The following is a 17,892-nucleotide window of genomic DNA, read 5'->3' as shown; positions in this document are numbered from 1 at the left end:
GGAAATTAAAATCCTCCCCATTCTTTGATTTTTTTAAAAACTAAGGATTTGATTGGACAAATCTTTCAAAAGGAGACTTTTTTCCCCCTAAAGTAGAACACATCAGCTTTCAGTTTTGAAAATGATATCTTAGATCCTCCAGCCTGCACAGATCCAGCATGGCAATTGGTTTTGAGTTAGGATTCTTTTATTTAGCTCTTCAGTCTTCAAACCCAAAATCTCAATTATATATTTGTTTTTTGGGGGGAACCAAAATGATGTGCCCCTATAATCTCCAGGAACTGTGTTCAGCTCAATGATATATTAATCATTTAATTTATAATGCAAGGCCAAAAACAAATCACATTCTGGTTTAGTATGCTGGACACCTGGCCAATCGCAATCCATTTGTACAAATCAGATTGATAAACTCGATAATGTTCAAATCCAAATTCAATAAGTGCTGATAACATTCTGAATCTTATTACACACTAATTTAGCATATTAAAGACTAAGTTATCAAATACGAAACTGTAGCTACAAGTAAGTTTTCAAATGTACAGGATTCTTCAAGTTAAGTATGCACTAATGTACTATTCACATCACATGGGATGTTAAATGAGGTTTATAGAGTATTGGGATTAAGAATGGGAAGTCATTGTTGCTTAGGATAGCACATAGCAACAGGGATGACAGAGAACACTTTTTCCTAGTGTTCTCTTCATATGAAAATAGTTTCTGCAGTTTTTCAGAGTTTGGAGCTGAGACTCTTTATGTCATTTGCTACATGATCCTTTAAACTCATGCCAAACTTTGGAATGCCAGCATATCTAGCATATATTTCATAACGAGAAATCATCTCCTCTTGATAGAAAACAAGGTATGTATAATGAAGACCATAAGAAATTCATAGAGTGTTGCAAATAGATGGCTCATAAGATATGAGTGAAGTATCACTTTTGTTCATTGTATCTCCATCTACATTTAACAAAGGAAGAAATCATGTGTGAAGTAGAACAAGAACTGGTCCTCTGAATTCAATTTTCATTAAATTCACAACAAAACTATAAATGGGGAGGAGGGGGAATCTGCACAAATCTTACAAAACGAGTGATTTTTGCTTATTGTATTGCACTTTTTCCATCTTTATTATTGGTGCTCTTGTGATAAAGAATATATAATCTTTATTTTCAGAACTACCGTGCTAATGGACATTTGGTGTTTTGACTATATCACTAACAAAGTCATTATAAAAATATATATAATAGTTCATAAAGAAAAGCGTTTGGCGGCCATTAATTACCATAAGGTCAGAGACTACATTTTTCTTTTATCATCATGAATTAAAATATCCCATTGCAGCAAGTCACAGTATTCATGCCTGTTGCTACATTCAAGAGACAGAGTTGAGGATTCAGAAGAGACTCTGTAAAACCAGGGGTCTAGTTCAGAGCAGCAATAGAGAATATTTTTTTAAAAAGTCACAGTACTTAGAAGTAATGTTTAAAGAATGCTCTACCCATATTAGATAATACTGTAATCAACAAAAGCAGCAGAGTATTGAAAGCATTATGAAAAGGGCATCATTTCTTGTAGAATACTAACATCTAGGTGAAATGTGGTTTACTAGATTTTAAAGCACTGTGCTGGTGAGTAGAAGAATAATGTTCTGTATAAGCTGCTTATCTTCAAGCCCCTGAGTTATGTTGACCCCCAAACACTGGGGGATGAAAGGCGTGGATGCTTTCAGCCCTTATTAGCATCATGAAGCCTATTTGCAATCTAAGAATAAAGACTAGAGTACAATCACTTAAAAACATCACAAATACACATTTCTTGAAAATACAGCATATAAGTTAAATCTTGGGTTGAAAGATCACATTTCCACACGAGATGCTCCTTACTACAAATGTACATCTTTTTTAAAGGCTAAGGAAGGTTGCATACTGGATGAGAAACAGCAAGCTTTATTTTGCTGCCCATCCATCACATTGGAGGACCAAAAGTTAAGGATTCTTTCGGAATCTGAAGAATCAGACAAAGTCTTCAAAGTCTACGGTAGGCAGGAGTGGTTTCCAGTAAAAGAATTGGCTGAACTCCGGAGAAGCCATGGAAGCATTCATATCTTTGCCAATAGGTGGAAAGAGAAATTCTACCACTTCACCCAGGCGCTCATACCTAGAAGAAAGAGGACACAAACAATTAAAGAGAACAAGCATCTTTTCTTGCACATTTATAGTTTCAACGTACCCAACTTTCCTAAATTGTATTAAGAAAGCAAATCCAGGTAGTCCTGGTATAATTGGTGGCTTAGCAACTTTTCATAGTTATGCAGGATCCGTTTAAAAAATTGCAAGAATGGGTTAGCTGCCCCATTGCTGGGTGGGCGCGGCCATGGGGGATGTGGCCTAGTCGGCCTCCTGCACCAAGGGGGGGGGTGTGCCCTCACCAGGCTCCAGAGCTTTCTTTGAGCCTCCGGGAGGGTGAAAACTGTTTTCCCCAGCCTCCGGATGCCCTCCAGAGGCTGGAAACAGGCCTGTTTCTGGACTTCTGAAACCTCTGGTAGGCCCATTCCCCCCCCCCACCTCTTGAGCCTCTGTGTGGGCCCTGCACTTTGCTGGTATGATGAACGGGCCACATGGAGACTCTTGGGATGGGAAGGGTGGAATGGGCATGGCAGGGTGGGCTTGGCCAGCTAGGGATGGTATTTGGGGGTTCACTGAACTGGGCAGAATCCTAGCTAGAGGCTTGACCGAACATGTGCAAACCCCCAGCAGCCCACTCCTAGGACCCCCCAAAACAGGCACTTATGATCTGGATTTGAAGTTAGGATGGCTGGCTCCCTTCTGAAATGATCACAATTTGGGCGCTTGCCAATTGGCTCGCATTTATAGCTGTTTGCATCATCTCACAGAGACATGATTATGATTTACGTTTTTTTGCCAGAAACTGGCATTTATTTCCTGTTTCTGGCACACACAAAAAACAACTACCACTCATGGCAGATAATCAGTTTATTTAATAACTATTGCAAAAAAACCTCATAAAATTAGATTGATCTCATGGTGACCCATTTAATGACCAGCATTATCTATGACTATAATGTTGGGTTCGATTACACTTATAAGTTGAGGGCTACCTGTATTTACTCATGTTGTTTATTTATTATTTTAATATTAATAAATGCAATTATACTCTTATGTCCATCCCATGCACATACTCCTGAACTATGGATCTCCGATTAAACCCATTACAGAGATTTCCAGTAATAGTGGTAACCCATAATAAGCTTTTTTTGGTTGTGATATCATTTTTAGGAACATTTGCCATATAATACACTGACATTGCCATTAATGCTTCCATAATTTCCTCTATACATGCTGATGCACAGTCTGAAGGCCCAGGTTACATGTGGCCTTTGAAATTACATCCAAAGTGCCTTCAAAAGTTGTAAAAATTATAGAATAATTGTAAACATTAGAATAGGGAAATGGTACTCTGTTTAAGTTTAGTAAAACCTGAACTTATAAAATATATGTTTAAATTCGATAAATTTTATTTTTGCCCTTGCTATTTCTACTTTTTAGAAATAGCCAGAGCAAAAATAAAATTGATGTAATTTAAATGTAGATTAGGTTTTATAAGTTCAGGTTTTATTAAAGTTTTCTCCCAATTGTGTTGGATTTGGATGGAATGCTGGGAAAACCTTTTAGAATGTATCCAACAGGATTGCATTCAAATCCAGCACAATTAGGAGAAAGCTTTATGTCTGTGCTGTATATGATTGAATGATGTTGGTAGAGATGAAAGAATGTTTCAGCTGAATCACATGATAGAGAAAGAAACCCTCTCACTGCATAGTTTTGGCCTATATTATCCATTTACATGTTTTGTTTTAAGCAAATTGTTCTTTACAACTTCAAGGTCCTTTACACACTGAGAAAGAATGGACTGATTTGCAAACTTACGTGGACTTGGTAATTTTTATGAGTTCCTGGGTCAATTCCCCTTTGGGATTTACAGTGAATATGCGGGATTCTGGCAATGCCACTTCCTTGTAAGCATAGACATCCTGTTGAAGAAATCACAAGCAGCATATATGTCAAAATAATAATAATAATAATCCTCATAATCATAATCATCAAAGGTAAGATATTTCCTTTATACATTCCCTTTACTACACATGTTCCTCATTCTGTTGATACTCACAGTTAGTCTGTTCCCAAACGCAGCATGAAAAGGCCGGCTATTGGGACCAAATAAATTTCGGATATCTGTCAGACAGGCAATTTTGAACACTTCTGGCTTCTTCTCAATTACTTCCCTATAAAGCAATGGATAAATAGTTTAGAAAGGTGAACTGCTTTTCCCTCTTCTTGGTCAAGTACTTACGAATTTAAAAAGAGGAGGAAGTAATGGTAAAGTACTAATTTCCAGCACCAAGGTAGGTTGTAATTCCAGATGCAAACCAAAATTTTAATTTACAGCTTTCATCTTCCTCCTTATGTAGAATCATAATCAATGAATTCCAGGTGATACTTACTCAAACATCCCATCCTTCCACTACTAGGAATCTCTATGATCTCCGAAGAAAGCAGTAAAACAGTGCTCACTCAATGTAAGACACACCCACCCTCTTTCATTACATGGAAATACTTACCTGTGAAATGCTGAGAAGAGGCTGCTAGGTGCAAGCAGGATCGGTCCTTTGGGGAGCACCCAACCTTGGTCATTGACACATTCTAAATATCCTTTGGTGATGTGGGCCATGCCAATAGCTCTGGCTGAACAATAGAGAAACTTGTATCCGTTGCTAGAATGGAGATGATACCAAATGGAATAAAGCCATTTTGCTTAACAGCCCTCTCATCTGATCTCCCCCTCCAATAGGAATGGTACAACTGCTTTTGTTCCTGATCAGCTCTTACAACTGGGTCAAAAGGACACACATTTGAAAGCAATAGAACAAAGTAATATTCTCTGAGTATTTCTAAAATACCTCTCCACATCAAATACAGGTAGTCCTCGACTTACAGCAGTTCATTTAGTAACAATTCAAAGTTACAACAGCACTGAAAAAAGTGACTTATGACCATTTTTCACTTTGTAGGTTGATATTGTGATCAAAATTGAGATGCTTGGGAATTGGTTCGTACTTATGACCATTGCTGTGTCCCAAGATCATGTGGTCTCCTTTGACAAGCAAAGTCAATGGGGAAGCCAGATTCATTTAACAGTCATGTTACTAACTTATCAACTACAAGTGATTCACTTAACAACTGTGGCAAGAAAGGTCATATAATGGGGCAAAACTCCCTTAAGAAATGTCTCACTTAACAATAGAAATTTTGGGCTCAATTGTGGTCGTAAGTTGAGGACTACCTGTATAGTTGTTCTTCAAATGAATATTTTCCTACTTCAGTGTTCTTTTATGGTCTGCATTAGGCCACCGTCCTTCCCCCTGCAAAATCCAAATAAATCTGGGATCCTATAATAGATATAATGTTGCCAATCAAATTTGATTTCCCACCACAGTGTCACTATAGGCAAATAAGGTGAATAAATTACTATGAAGAAATTACTATGATTCCTTCAAGTTAAATTCAACACATGGAGAATTTTTGGACATATAGCTTGGGGCTGTATAGAAATGGTTTGTCATAATTATCATCCTTTTTTTCTGACTTCCCAGTCTAACCTAGCCCTGGGATTTCCTTTTGGCACCCCAACCAAGTACTAACCATGTCCAACCCTACTTCGCTTTTTTGTGGGGGGGGGGAGGGATTTGCTCAAATCAGCAAAATGTTGCAATTTGGCTAGGTTTTAATCTGTAGTTGATACCAAAAGCAATATTTTCAAGACAATGCTTCCTAAATAATTGAATAGCAACAAATGCATTTTTAATAGATTTTAATAATCCTCTTGCGTGAGCAGCGGGAGTGCAGGTACATGTGTGCTCCATTTGTGTGGGCGGTGGGCATGTGTGCAAGCCACCTGCACAAATGGAGTTGTGCTTGCTTGCTGGCCACTCACATGGAATGAACCCCCCCCCCTCCCCGCTGGTCCGCAAAGCCAGAAAGGTTGGGGAACTCTGACTTAGACTATCTAATTGATTAAGTCAGGCAGATGCATGATTTTCAATGGCTAGTATGCAAGAAGATTCTTTTAACTTTCAATAATAAAGTTAATTATTAAGATTATTAAGCTAAGAGCCAAGGTGGCGCAGTGGTTAAATGCAGCACTGCAGGCTACTGCTAGATCAGCAGGTCAGTGGTTCAAATCTCACCGGCTCAGGGTTGACTCAGCCTTCCATCCTTCCGAAGTGGGTAAAATGAGGACCCAGATTGTTGGGGGCAATATGCTGACTCTCTGTAAAAACCGCTTAGAGAGGCCTGAAAGGCCTATGAAGCGGTATATAAGTCTACTGCTATTGCTATTGCTATTAATCTTTCAAAAATAACAAAAGATTCAATCTTCATGAGATATAGAAATAGCAATAGCAGTTAGACTTATATACTGCTTCATAGGGCTTTCAGCCCTCTCTAAGCGGTTTACAGAGTCAGCATATTGCCCCCAACAACAATCCGGGTCCTCATTTTACCCACCTCGGAAGGATGCAAGGCTGAGTCAACCCTGAGCCGGTGAGATTTGAACAGCCGAACTGCAGAACTGCAGTCAGCTGAAGTAGCCTGCAGTGCTGCATTTAACCACTGCGCCACCTCGGCTCTCTATGCATCACACATCATCAGCAGTCACCTTATATAACAATAACCTATCTAAAAATATTTTGCTTGCTGGCATATGTGTAACAAAAAGGAGAGCTAGCTTGACTTGCCTTGGAAGTGGGAATTGGGATCTAATATTTTAAAAGGATCAGCAAGTTAATAGAGTTATTGTTGTACACTATAGTGTTATCTTCATATCACTGAACTACCAATACCTACAGATGGATTTTATGGAAGAGCTTAGCAATGCCTTGATGAGTCCAGTCTTTCCCAAGATGTGGCAAGATATGCCCTAGAGCATCAGACCTGATGAGGAAAAAAAAACAGGTATATAATGAACTCTACACAATGTAACTGCAAGTTATTCTATATATGACGCAACAGTGAAAGCAGAATGTTCATAACTGGACATGCAGTGACATGTTTCAAGATAACCAATTCTAAAATGGATGTTTTTTGTTTTGGTTTCAGCCCACTAAGAGCTTAAGCAAGCCAGGTTGTTTCTGTTTTTTCCCCAGAATGATCAATGAAACTCTTTAGTCCATATAAGTTATGTATTTTGAGTAGAAACAGGTTGACCCTTTGATTTTGATTTTGTTTAACTTGCATAAATCTCTATGCCAGTCTAATTTTCTCTGCAATGCTTGCCATGTCCCAGCAGCATTCACGACATCTATTGCTATATCTCTCCTTCCACTGCCTAGAGCGGCAATTCTCAATCTTGGCAATTTTAAGATGTATGGACTTCAACTTCCAGGATTTCCCAGCTAGCATGTTGTCAAGGATGAGCAACACTGGCTGAGATTTCCAGCATCCTCTTCCTGTTGTTTTTCTGCAGGCATTGGTGAGATGTATTTACTCCTTTCTCCCATTCTAGCAATTGCAATAACTTGCAAACACATTTACAGTTACTGGGATAAAAATGCTTGGTTGCAAAATTGCTAATATGCTATCCTTTCACTAGTAGTGAGCCCAGCGTCCACCACATGAACGTGTGCACATGCGTCCTTATCTCTTGCAATGCCTCCGTGAGCCTCCGCGATGCTTCAGCTGCTCGGCGGAGCATGGGCCGGCGCTGTGTGCTCCGTGCACATGTGCAGAAGCACCAAAGAGCTCAAATACAGGTAAGGAGCTCGGGCAGGCAAGTGGGCCCTCCGAAGCACCATACCGGAACTGTACACAGTGCTTCAGGCAGGCACTGGTACGCCCATACTGGGGCATACCGCCTGCAACCTACCACTGCCTTTCATCATCATAAAGCAAATGTTAAACACTCAAGGAAAACATGCATCATATCTAGAAAGCTTTCCCTGAAAGCAATCATTCACATGTCTTTTGTAAACTGTGAAGTTGGGGGAATGGGGGGGGGGGGTTAAAAAAATTCATCACCATCTGAAGTTCAGTTAGATCATAGATTAAGTAACTAGTGAACTCAGAGAAATGTGTGCACATTCTCTACAAGCTTGGCAAGGCTGGCAAAAGTGTAGACAACTACAGATCACTTTTAAACCCCTTTGGGGAAATGGTAAGAGGAAATAATGGTGGCATGGAAGAGCCCACCGTCAAGTATTACAAGAAGCATTATTGCCAGTGGGAACCTACCTGGTGATGGTGCCATCAATATCCGAGATCACCACCTTATCATACCAATTCCATAAGTAAATGTTAGCTTCACAACGACATGTACCCTGGTACTGAGTGGTCACACTGAACACAACGTCATTGGGGCCGTCCCTCAGGTTCAGCTTTTTCTACAACAAAAGAAGAGGAAAAAGAAGCAATTACAGTATCTTTATTTAGAGCAGTGATGGCAAAGCTTTTTTCCCTCGGGTGCCAAAAGTATGTGCACTCGCGTGCACTATTGCTCGTCCATGCGTGCCCACATGCATAATTAAATCTCCCCCTGCATTCTGCCACCTGCACATGTGTGCACTGCCCACACACACACAAGCACATGTCTTTCTTGGAGCCTGGGGAGGGCACCACCACGTCCTCCGGAAGACCAAAAATCAATTGACATAGGGCAATGCCTCATGTGCCCTCAGATGAGGCTCTGTGTGCCACCTGTGTCACATGTGCTATAGGTTCATCATCGCAAATTTAGAGCATGGCATTTCTCAGAGCAGTTTTGTTAGTTATATGTCTAATTCTGTTTCTACTTAGAGGTGCCACAGAATTCAGTACTGTTTGATTTCAAATAAATGTGAACACAAGGATAACATCGGTCTTCTTTCTCTGCTCTACAAGCAATCAGACATAATATAGCAACTCATCTGTCAATCACAAAATTGCTTCTCTCAAATGTTTATACTATTTGGAAAAGTGAAGCTACTACACCAAAGAGTCTTCTTTGTTGCTCAACAATTACTTAATTTACAAAGTCACAATTTAATTGAAATTAGGATTTTAAAATATCTTGATGTTAAAGAATTAAATGCATATTAAAATAATTCTCAATTGAAATTTATGCTCATATAAAAAGAACAACAGGAATTGATGCTCATACTATATTTGACTAGTGACTATCTACTTTTCACTGAAAATGAATTAAACAAAATTCATCTTGAGAAAGACTTGGTTATATATTATCTCTTCTTAATAAACTCTGAATTTTAAAATATAAATAGACATTTCTTTTGGTCCGACTTTTAAAAAAAGTAGAGCTGTATAATCACTTCCAAATCTAAGTATTATAGCACTCATGTCCTGTTTCCAAAGCACTGAATGGAGCTTTCAGAGTTTTACAAAAGAAATATTGACTTTTTGTATAGAAGCATTATTTTTAATTCCATTTAAAGCAAATTCAGATTTGGTCTTGTCTCTTATTTTGTAGGCTGTAGTCAAACTTTCCATTCAGATATGGCCACAAATTGTATACGCCTAAATAATTTTAGCCTTTGCTTCACTGATCTGTAAGATCTCAAAGTGACTTACATAGTTATCATTTATTTTATCTGCATGATGCAATGGAGTGCCACATTAGGTTAAGAGAAAGTATTTGGCGCAAAGGTCCCCAATGAGCTCCATACCTGATTGAGGACTTGCACCTGGATTTCAGTGATTTCAGTTCAATGTTTTACCTACTAGAGAAGTGATACAATGTAGTAGTTAGAGCAGAACTAGTGAGATTCAGTCATGAAAGCTCATTGGTGACTTGACTTTGGGCCAGTCACTTTCTCTCCAGTTAAGCAACTTCCAGGAATGGAGAAAAATTGGAAGAAAGAGTTACAAACATTCCTTTAGGCTCTTGGATCAAAAAAAGGAAATTTATATTTTATGAATAAATAAATACTACTACTGTACACCACTTTGGAAAATAATTATTTATGATCAGTTAACAGAGGAAAAACTTGGCCCACAAAACTTCATCATCTACTCATATTTTAAGCTACACTTCCAAATGTCCACTTTGCCCCAACATTTCTTAATTTTAAGGGCTAAACTCTGGTGTTTTCCCCCCCAACATGCAACACATAACTTAGAAGTTTGAAAGTAACTATGAAGTCCACCTAAGAGGAAGGCCAATTGGGTAGTCTGTTTTGGCAGCCATTCTCTGAACAGAAAGTTCTCTTCTGAATCAAACAGGAATATATAGAAAAGAAAATTCAAAGCTACATACAATTTCATCAGAGGAGAGTCTTAAGGACTTCTTGTAGGTTGGAAGAAATTTCTGTGTAATAGCATCTGGTATGGATCTGTCTCCTTGATGGGAGGGTACAACATCTTCATCACTGGAGGAATCATTTTGTCTCCTATGGTTCACAGGACCAAAATAGATTGTCAACATAAAAGAGAGTAAAGGCTAAGAAATATGGGTGAAATATGGGTCAAATATGGGTATTTTGGGGGTAAGGCTTATATTAGGCACATGAATTAAAAACCCTACAAGGGCTTATTTTCTGGATAGGTCTTATTTTCAGGGAAACAGGGGATATAGAAACAGACACTCTTAAAATTAACACCTGAGTCCATTGTTCAAAAATATCCTTCAGTATGTCCAATGTTAAATATTTTGCTTCATTGTGTTTTAGGAAGTCATTTTTTCTTCTTCTCTAAATATAATCTTTAGTTCCTTCTAGTTCCCTCTAGTGTCCAACCTTCAAAGTCTCATACTATCATTTTTATGAGAATTTAAAACAAAAGCATTTTCTTATGGGAAGGATTCTTATAATTAACTCCAAAATCTTATTTCAAATCCATCTGGAGGCTTAGTCTATTTATAATTTTCCAAAATCAAAGTTGTAATCAAACTTTTTCCTGTTTATTCCAAAAGATTGTTTAAGTCCTTAAGCTTGCATGTAATTTTTTTTTTTGTTAAAGATAGAAAGAAACTCGTATGGTGCTGTAAAACCTGTTGAACCAAAGGTACCTAACAGCTGAAAAACACTTAAGCAATTTCCAAAAGTTAGTAGAAAAGAAAGTATGCAAATGCAGTGTCCTTTTTAATGGCACCAAATGCAGTTTGAGCAAGATGGCTATTCCCTTATCTCCCAAAGCTCTAAACCCACTGGGAACCACCTCTTGTGGCCCCCCCATGAGAAGCAATTGCATGGAGTACTTGTGGGTGATCTCAAGTCCTCCCTTTGTTCTGGAAAGGAATTACAAGGAACTGGACTGTTTGCTACTCACTATTTCTTCCCTGGAAGCCTGTTAATTCTTGAGGACTGACAAATAGACTTGAAAGAAATTCTATGTTACAAAGGTCTAAAAGCAGATAATTGAACTTAAATCCCAAAATGTCCTCTGAGGTTTTCCAAGGTTTTTAAGAAAAACTTGCATTTGCATCTGATGAACTAAGCTGCAGTCCCAAAAGTGTATATACCTTTTAATAAAATGTATTATCCTGAAAAAGTGCTACAAGGTCCTTTTGAATTGACTCATTTTAATTTGTAGGCTGCCCATCTCAGATACACAGTTCTTGGTTGCTAACAAGTGCTAGCTTAAAAACAGAATAGAAAAATCAATAAATAACATAAATGGCAGCTGAAATTAAATATAAACAACCAATATAGTATTTAAAATAAAATTCTGGTCAAGGAATGGGATGAGAGGGGAAAGAGGGCTAATTATTTTTTCCAAATTTTTAAGGTAAGCTTTAAATGTGGATTTGTACTACCCTGTTACCTCGAAAATAAGACCTCCCTGATTAATAAGCCCAATTGGGCTTTTGAGCGCATGCACTAAAATAAGCCCCCCCCAAAATAAGCCCTCCTGGAAAATATTGCAACACAGCAGCAGCCATGAGGTGACCACTCTCGCTGCCTCCTGCACCTCATAAATAATAAGACCTCCCTGAAAATAAGGTCAAGTGCTTAATTCGGGAGTCAAAAGAAAATAAGATCTGTCTTATTTTCGGGGAAACATGGTAATAAATATTATTTGTCATTTTGAGTTAAGACATTTTAATCAAAACTATTAAATGTCCACTATAATTATTTATCAAAAATACAGCCATGTCCTTAGATATGCCAAATTCAATGCAATATCAATAAATCACAACTTACCTCTGAAGAGATGTGTCCTCCTGATTCTTGCCTACTTTGTTGGACTTCCTGGTACTGATTTCATGCTACAGATACATAAATTTACCTTCAGTTAATATTCCTTCAAGCAGTAAATCATCTTTCTTCCATTTGATGTCACGTAGATAAGTTGGGATCACACATCCCAGATTTCCCAGTCAGAATGGGAAACCTACTATGTTACAGAATGTTTCATTAAATTAAGGAACTCATCTCTGCTACAAAGGATTGGCTACAAAGATCGCAGATTTGTCCATAACTCTATAAAAGGGGAGATGTGTTAGTACCTAATTTGACTAGGCCTATGTACACCTGACAGAAGTCCATTTCAACTGCAACATTTTGTTTTAGATGTTATAGAGGGATGTTTCCTTTACATATTGCAATACATGTACCTCTTTTCGCCTCCAAGAAAACCACCACCTTCCAACTTTCTTGGGCATCTTCTCTTTCATTAGTCTATCAACAGCATTCTGAAACCACAAGAAAGATGAAGAAATATTATGGTGAATTGGTTTGAATCCAAAAGCAGGATTGTAACAGTTCCACAATTATTGGATAATCCCTAACCTCCAAACATGTCATCAATACCAAATATCTAATTCAAGAATGAATCAATCAGATCACAAGTTTCAATGTTCCCAAGAATAAGATAGACGTATATGAGTATTGCTGCAATTGGTTCAAGACAGCAAAAAAAAAAAAAAAAAGGAAAGTCAGAAGAGGTTTCCAAGCTTTCAAGGTGGATGAAGGATGGCACTGAACTACAAAGCCTATTCTGTGGAGGCTGTGGGGATTTCTCAGCTTGGTGGTTTGCTTGCAGATGTTTCATTAAGAGACAAGATAAATATCAGTGCTAGTAAGTATGAGATTTGTTCCTTGTTTATATACAGTAGCTTAAGACCCTATTCTGTGGTGGAAATAAGTACGGAGGCATATATTTTGAAGTAAAAAGGCTTGCTTAAATTCTATGTGGAAAGCTAACAGGCTAGATATTTTCTCTCATTGAAGTCACAGCAAGGTTGATTTTTTTTTAATTGGACATATTGGGTACTAATTTAAAAGCCAAAGTTTTCCAAATTGGCAGCCTGCTAAGAGTTGAAGTGGAAATGGTTAATGATAAGACTATGTTGCTTAAAATTTAAAAATATAATTTAATTATGTATTTTTCTTCCAATAAATGAAAGGAAAAGTATTCAATGTAATCTACACAATAGGAATTTAATGAAATTTGCAATATTAAACTTTAATCTATAAAACCCATCTTAACTATTAACTACTAAGTTAAAGTGTTTTCTATTGTTAATATACAAGAAATGGCAAAATGATGAAGGCAGAACTATGAACAGTAATATAGGTGGTAATACTTTCTTTGTAATTTACAATGACATCAAGTTTAACTTGTTTTGCTACTTCATTATACAAACATACTTTGAACCATGGGAGATTTGCAGTAGAGCATCTTACTTCTTTAGTTATCTTCTGTAGCATTTGTTTTTACAGATAGCCAACAGCTATTCACCATCTTAGTTTATGCAATCTGCCCTACTTTTTAAAAATATATGATGAATATATTTTAATTGGAGAATAAACCTAAGTCATATGTTAACAAGTAACAAGAAAAAAGTTATTTGAGCATTATCGTCAAGTTATGGGAAGCTGGTCTACTTATCAATAATTTTATTAGGTCACCCTCCATTAATCTTTTCCTCACTTTCTTCTATTATTTCCATGATTATTAATTTTGAAGATGTATACAGTTCATGTATGGTTTTCTTTTGTTAAATATCATAATCTCATAGTAAGCTATAGTATCCTATTAAATGTTTTAAGAATTTATGAGAGTACACAATATGTAGTTACATTTGGATTGTAAAAATGGAACATGGAAAATGGAATATAACTGCCAATCCCAGTATCTAATGTTTGAACAGAAAATTGACATCATGTCCATAAAATATAAGTACCTATATGGGCAAGTGAATTGTCATTTTTAAAAATTCATCTTATAAGTCTGATTATCATTCTCTGGAAATGAGATAAAAAGAATTCATAAAAGCTGTACAGAAAGAAGTCAGTTTTGATAAATGATTGCTGTAATAGCATTCAAAAGCATTAAGATAACCTGAAAATTTGGGTAAAAGGTTTTCTTCTCAATAGTCCTGATTAAATTAGTCTGGACATTTGGAGAGATAATACCGATTAGTTTATTAGGGTAAAAATTATTTACCATTCTAGAGATTAAGAAACTATATTATACCACTTTTTAAATGTTGAAACATAAAAACCTAAGAAATTATACTTCATTACTAAACACAAATTAATATTAACTTACTCTGGAAAGATTCTTTTGGAATGCCTGCAGTGAGAGAACCATAGGAGCTGCAACTGCCCAATTGTAGTATCTGCAATTAGAGAGGGGAATCAAAATAATCTGTCCCACCCCCTCCATTGGAAACAAGGCAACTGTCAGAAGAGGGCAGTGCACGCCATGTCGGCTTGTGCAGCTGCTGAAGAACAGGAGGTGAAGTGACCACAGTATATGTGTGTGTGTGTGAGAGAGAGAGAGAGAGAGAGACAGACAGACAGACAGACAGACAGACAGAGAGACAAACAGACAGACAGACAGACAGACACAGGCACAGAGAGACAGAGATGGGGGAGGGAGGAGAGAGACAGAGAGATACACAGAGAGACAGAGAGGGAGGAAGGGAGGGGAGAGACAAAGAGCCACATACAGAAAGAGAGAGACAGACACAGAAAGAGAGAGACAGAAGGAGAGAGAAAGAGAAAGAAAGGAAGAATTGGTGGCTGTTTTGTTTTTTCTTTCCTTTTTTTCTTTTTAAAAGAAAGGCACTCTTTCCACTTAGAGCCGGGAGCCTGCTCTTAAACTTCCCAGACAAGATTTCATTTATTTGTAATTAGGAATAAATATTTCACAATATATAATTACATATTGTTTTTGTGATTAATCACTATGCTTTAATTATGTTCAATTTATAACAATAAAAATACATCCTGCATATCAGATATTTATATTACGATTCATAACAGTAGCAAAATTACAGTTATGAAGTAGCAATGAAAATAATTTTATGGTTGGGGGTCACCACAACATGAGGAACTGTATTAAAGGGTCGCGGCATTGGGAAGGTTGAGAACCACTGCTCTAGATGGAAGGCTTAGCCCGTAATAACATTTGCAGTCCAGCGCATGACAAGCCAATTTCAGCTACAATATATTTTCTGCTGTCATGGTTGCTGAACTCAGTTTATGAAAGTGTATGAGCTTTTATTCTCACATATTTTAAAAAAAAACATTTTGGGGAATAATTGGGAGCCAGAATACATAAGAGGGGAATGTAAGTTCCATCTTCATGCAAAATTCACTAACTCAGCAAAGCAGCCTTTAAGGAGTGGCCGGACTAATATTTTTCTCGCAGAATACAACTAGAATTCACTCACGCACACTCATGCATGTACATGGCTACACAAAGCTCTTTTGGGGAACACAAACACCACAAATGAAAGTGGCATTTCTACTCACTTCTTTTGGATCTGTATTACCAAGTTTGGGTCTTCAAGAATTGCTGGGTTCTCTGCAAACTCCTGATAGGACACTATATGCTTCATAAACTTCTCTGCTAAAATGGAAGGCAATATATTTACATTTACATTTCATATTTCATTATAAACTGCCCATCTCCCTCAAAGGGGAGCTATTTGATAGATAGTTGTCTCCTAATTCATTCAGTAACTGGATACTATTTTTCCCACCCAATAAATATCTCCTTTAGAATAACTTTATCAGATAGTACCCTAGAAAGCTAACTCAAAGTCAGATCTTTATAAAAACTCTTAAGAGTACCAAATCACATTCCCTCCTTTCCCTCTAAACATACCATGAGTTAATTCTCCATCATCTCCAAGACCTCCACAGAGAGACAAGCAAATGGGGCTATTTTCTGTAGATTCCAGCAGATTATCTGCATTGCTGTCCCCTGTTGCACCACTCAGCACAGGGGAATCAGAGAAGATTCCAGGGTCAGATTGTGCTTGTGGAGAATTCAGTTCAGCATCACTGTAAACCAAATAATAATAACATCAATAGCATGTTATACATGTTATTATTGTGGTTATTAAATAATAATAACAATATACCACGTGAACCCCTATATTCCTTTAAGGCAAGAAAAATGATGACATATTTTACTTATTTGTGGAAAACTTCCCTATTATACTCATCTCTGGATCATCTGTTACAATAAGATTTGGGAGAGGCAATTTGTGTACTAAAGAAAGTTCTTCAGACTAAATTATGACTTTATCTTTTAAATTATAACTCTTTCTTTTAAATTCTGGTTAAAAAAAACCCTATAGCCTTTGAACTCCAATTTCTCTCTAATCATTATTCACAGCCCTTAGACTGGTAGAAATTGGAATCCAGTACTTTTTTGGGGGGGAAATCACGTTTCCTTATTTTTGCTTTCTTTATTTATAAACACACACATCTAAAATGTCATCTTACTTGTACTGGACTAATATTAACCACCCTGAATATAGGCATGTTGTCTCACATTTATTGAAACAGTTTGCACATAAATCATAGTTTAATGCCATATACATGCATTATAGATTTATGGAATTCAAATTTCACCTTCTCTCTAATGTGGTAATAAGATATTAAGAAACCAAACTGTCTAAACTTGAAGCTTAGAAAAAACTTTGTCAAACAATGAAACTTGCTACTCTGGTATACCATGGGCTTCCTTTTGATGAATACTTTTAAACAAAGATTATGTAGCCGTTGGTCATGATTAAATCCCTGCATTTTGTTTTGGTCAAGTCATTCAATGCTTTTTCCTACTGTAACTTGAATTCAATAATTTTAATTTCTCATCTATAGTTTGTCCAAAGAAATCAGAAACAATAGCCATACCTCTTGGGGAAATAAAGTGCTAATTGCTCCGCATCCAGGTTTGAAAGATCATCTAAATAAATATCACTAGGTCCCAAGTGAGGGTTTTTCTTTATGGAACCTTAAAGAGATTAAGAAATGATTACAATGGCCCAAATAATTGAATGAAGAAACTGTATTTCTATAGACATTTCTGTAATCACTCACCCTAATAAGGAAGACAGTACACCCCCCAACAAAATATCTCAGTGAATATCTATATACTGTATAAATTATTATTTTTAAAATCCTATAACAATTTCATAGAATACCAAGGATTTAGTTAATAAGGTGATATCCAGGTGGTTTCAATTTCTGATGACTGGAATAACACAAAATGGTCAGAATTGTATGTAATGACACATTGCCCAAAGTCAGGTAATTCCCCACTCTTTTATCCTTTGTAAAATGGGTAAAAGCAGTCCTCTTGTACAGAGCATTTAGGAACAAATGTTTTTAACTAGAAGTCAGCAACTGATTTGGTTTTCTTTGGTATTTCATTATATGTTTCAGTACTGTGAATATTGTAAGTTGCATAGAGTCTGACAAGAAAACTGCATCAATATTAATGTAATTAATCCCCTTTCCTCATTTAATAATAAGGGACATGGACATTATAAACTCATTTGTCTCATTGTCTGCAAAATAGAGTTCTGAATTCAGACTGAATATCCTAAAGCGGCATTTCCATTTGGAGGGCTCTTTCTTAG

At 36.9% G+C, this 17,892-nt stretch overlaps 1 protein-coding gene across 3 annotated transcripts in view; it reads right to left on the bottom strand.

Annotated features, from left to right (window-relative positions):
• Nucleotides 1-1,090: 1,090 nt before the first annotated feature.
• The window catches only part of LPIN3 (lipin 3), a 61,404-nt gene continuing 44,602 nt past the window's right edge, over nucleotides 1,091-17,892 (bottom strand). For 2 of the 3 annotated variants that reach the window (XM_032217307.1, XM_032217306.1), the window contains exons 8-20: nucleotides 17,165-17,264; nucleotides 16,128-16,306; nucleotides 15,773-15,869; nucleotides 14,562-14,631; nucleotides 12,622-12,699; nucleotides 12,209-12,273; nucleotides 10,324-10,456; nucleotides 8,307-8,455; nucleotides 6,924-7,010; nucleotides 4,640-4,792; nucleotides 4,189-4,303; nucleotides 3,948-4,051; nucleotides 1,091-2,157 (exon numbers count right to left, since the gene is read on the bottom strand). In XM_032217307.1, coding sequence (XP_032073198.1) covers nucleotides 2,013-2,157; nucleotides 3,948-4,051; nucleotides 4,189-4,303; nucleotides 4,640-4,792; nucleotides 6,924-7,010; nucleotides 8,307-8,455; nucleotides 10,324-10,456; nucleotides 12,209-12,273; nucleotides 12,622-12,699; nucleotides 14,562-14,631; nucleotides 15,773-15,869; nucleotides 16,128-16,306; nucleotides 17,165-17,264 — 1,475 coding nt within the window. In that variant the 3' untranslated portion in view covers nucleotides 1,091-2,012. The remainder of the gene's footprint in view (nucleotides 2,158-3,947; nucleotides 4,052-4,188; nucleotides 4,304-4,639; nucleotides 4,793-6,923; nucleotides 7,011-8,306; nucleotides 8,456-10,323; nucleotides 10,457-12,208; nucleotides 12,274-12,621; nucleotides 12,700-14,561; nucleotides 14,632-15,772; nucleotides 15,870-16,127; nucleotides 16,307-17,164; nucleotides 17,265-17,892) is intronic. The other variant, XM_032217308.1, reaches the window with a different exon arrangement.

This window comes from Thamnophis elegans, chromosome 5 (assembly GCF_009769535.1).
Source record: "Thamnophis elegans isolate rThaEle1 chromosome 5, rThaEle1.pri, whole genome shotgun sequence".
Lineage (NCBI taxonomy): Eukaryota > Metazoa > Chordata > Lepidosauria > Squamata > Colubridae > Thamnophis > Thamnophis elegans.
This window is presented reverse-complemented; position numbering and strand designations above follow the sequence as displayed.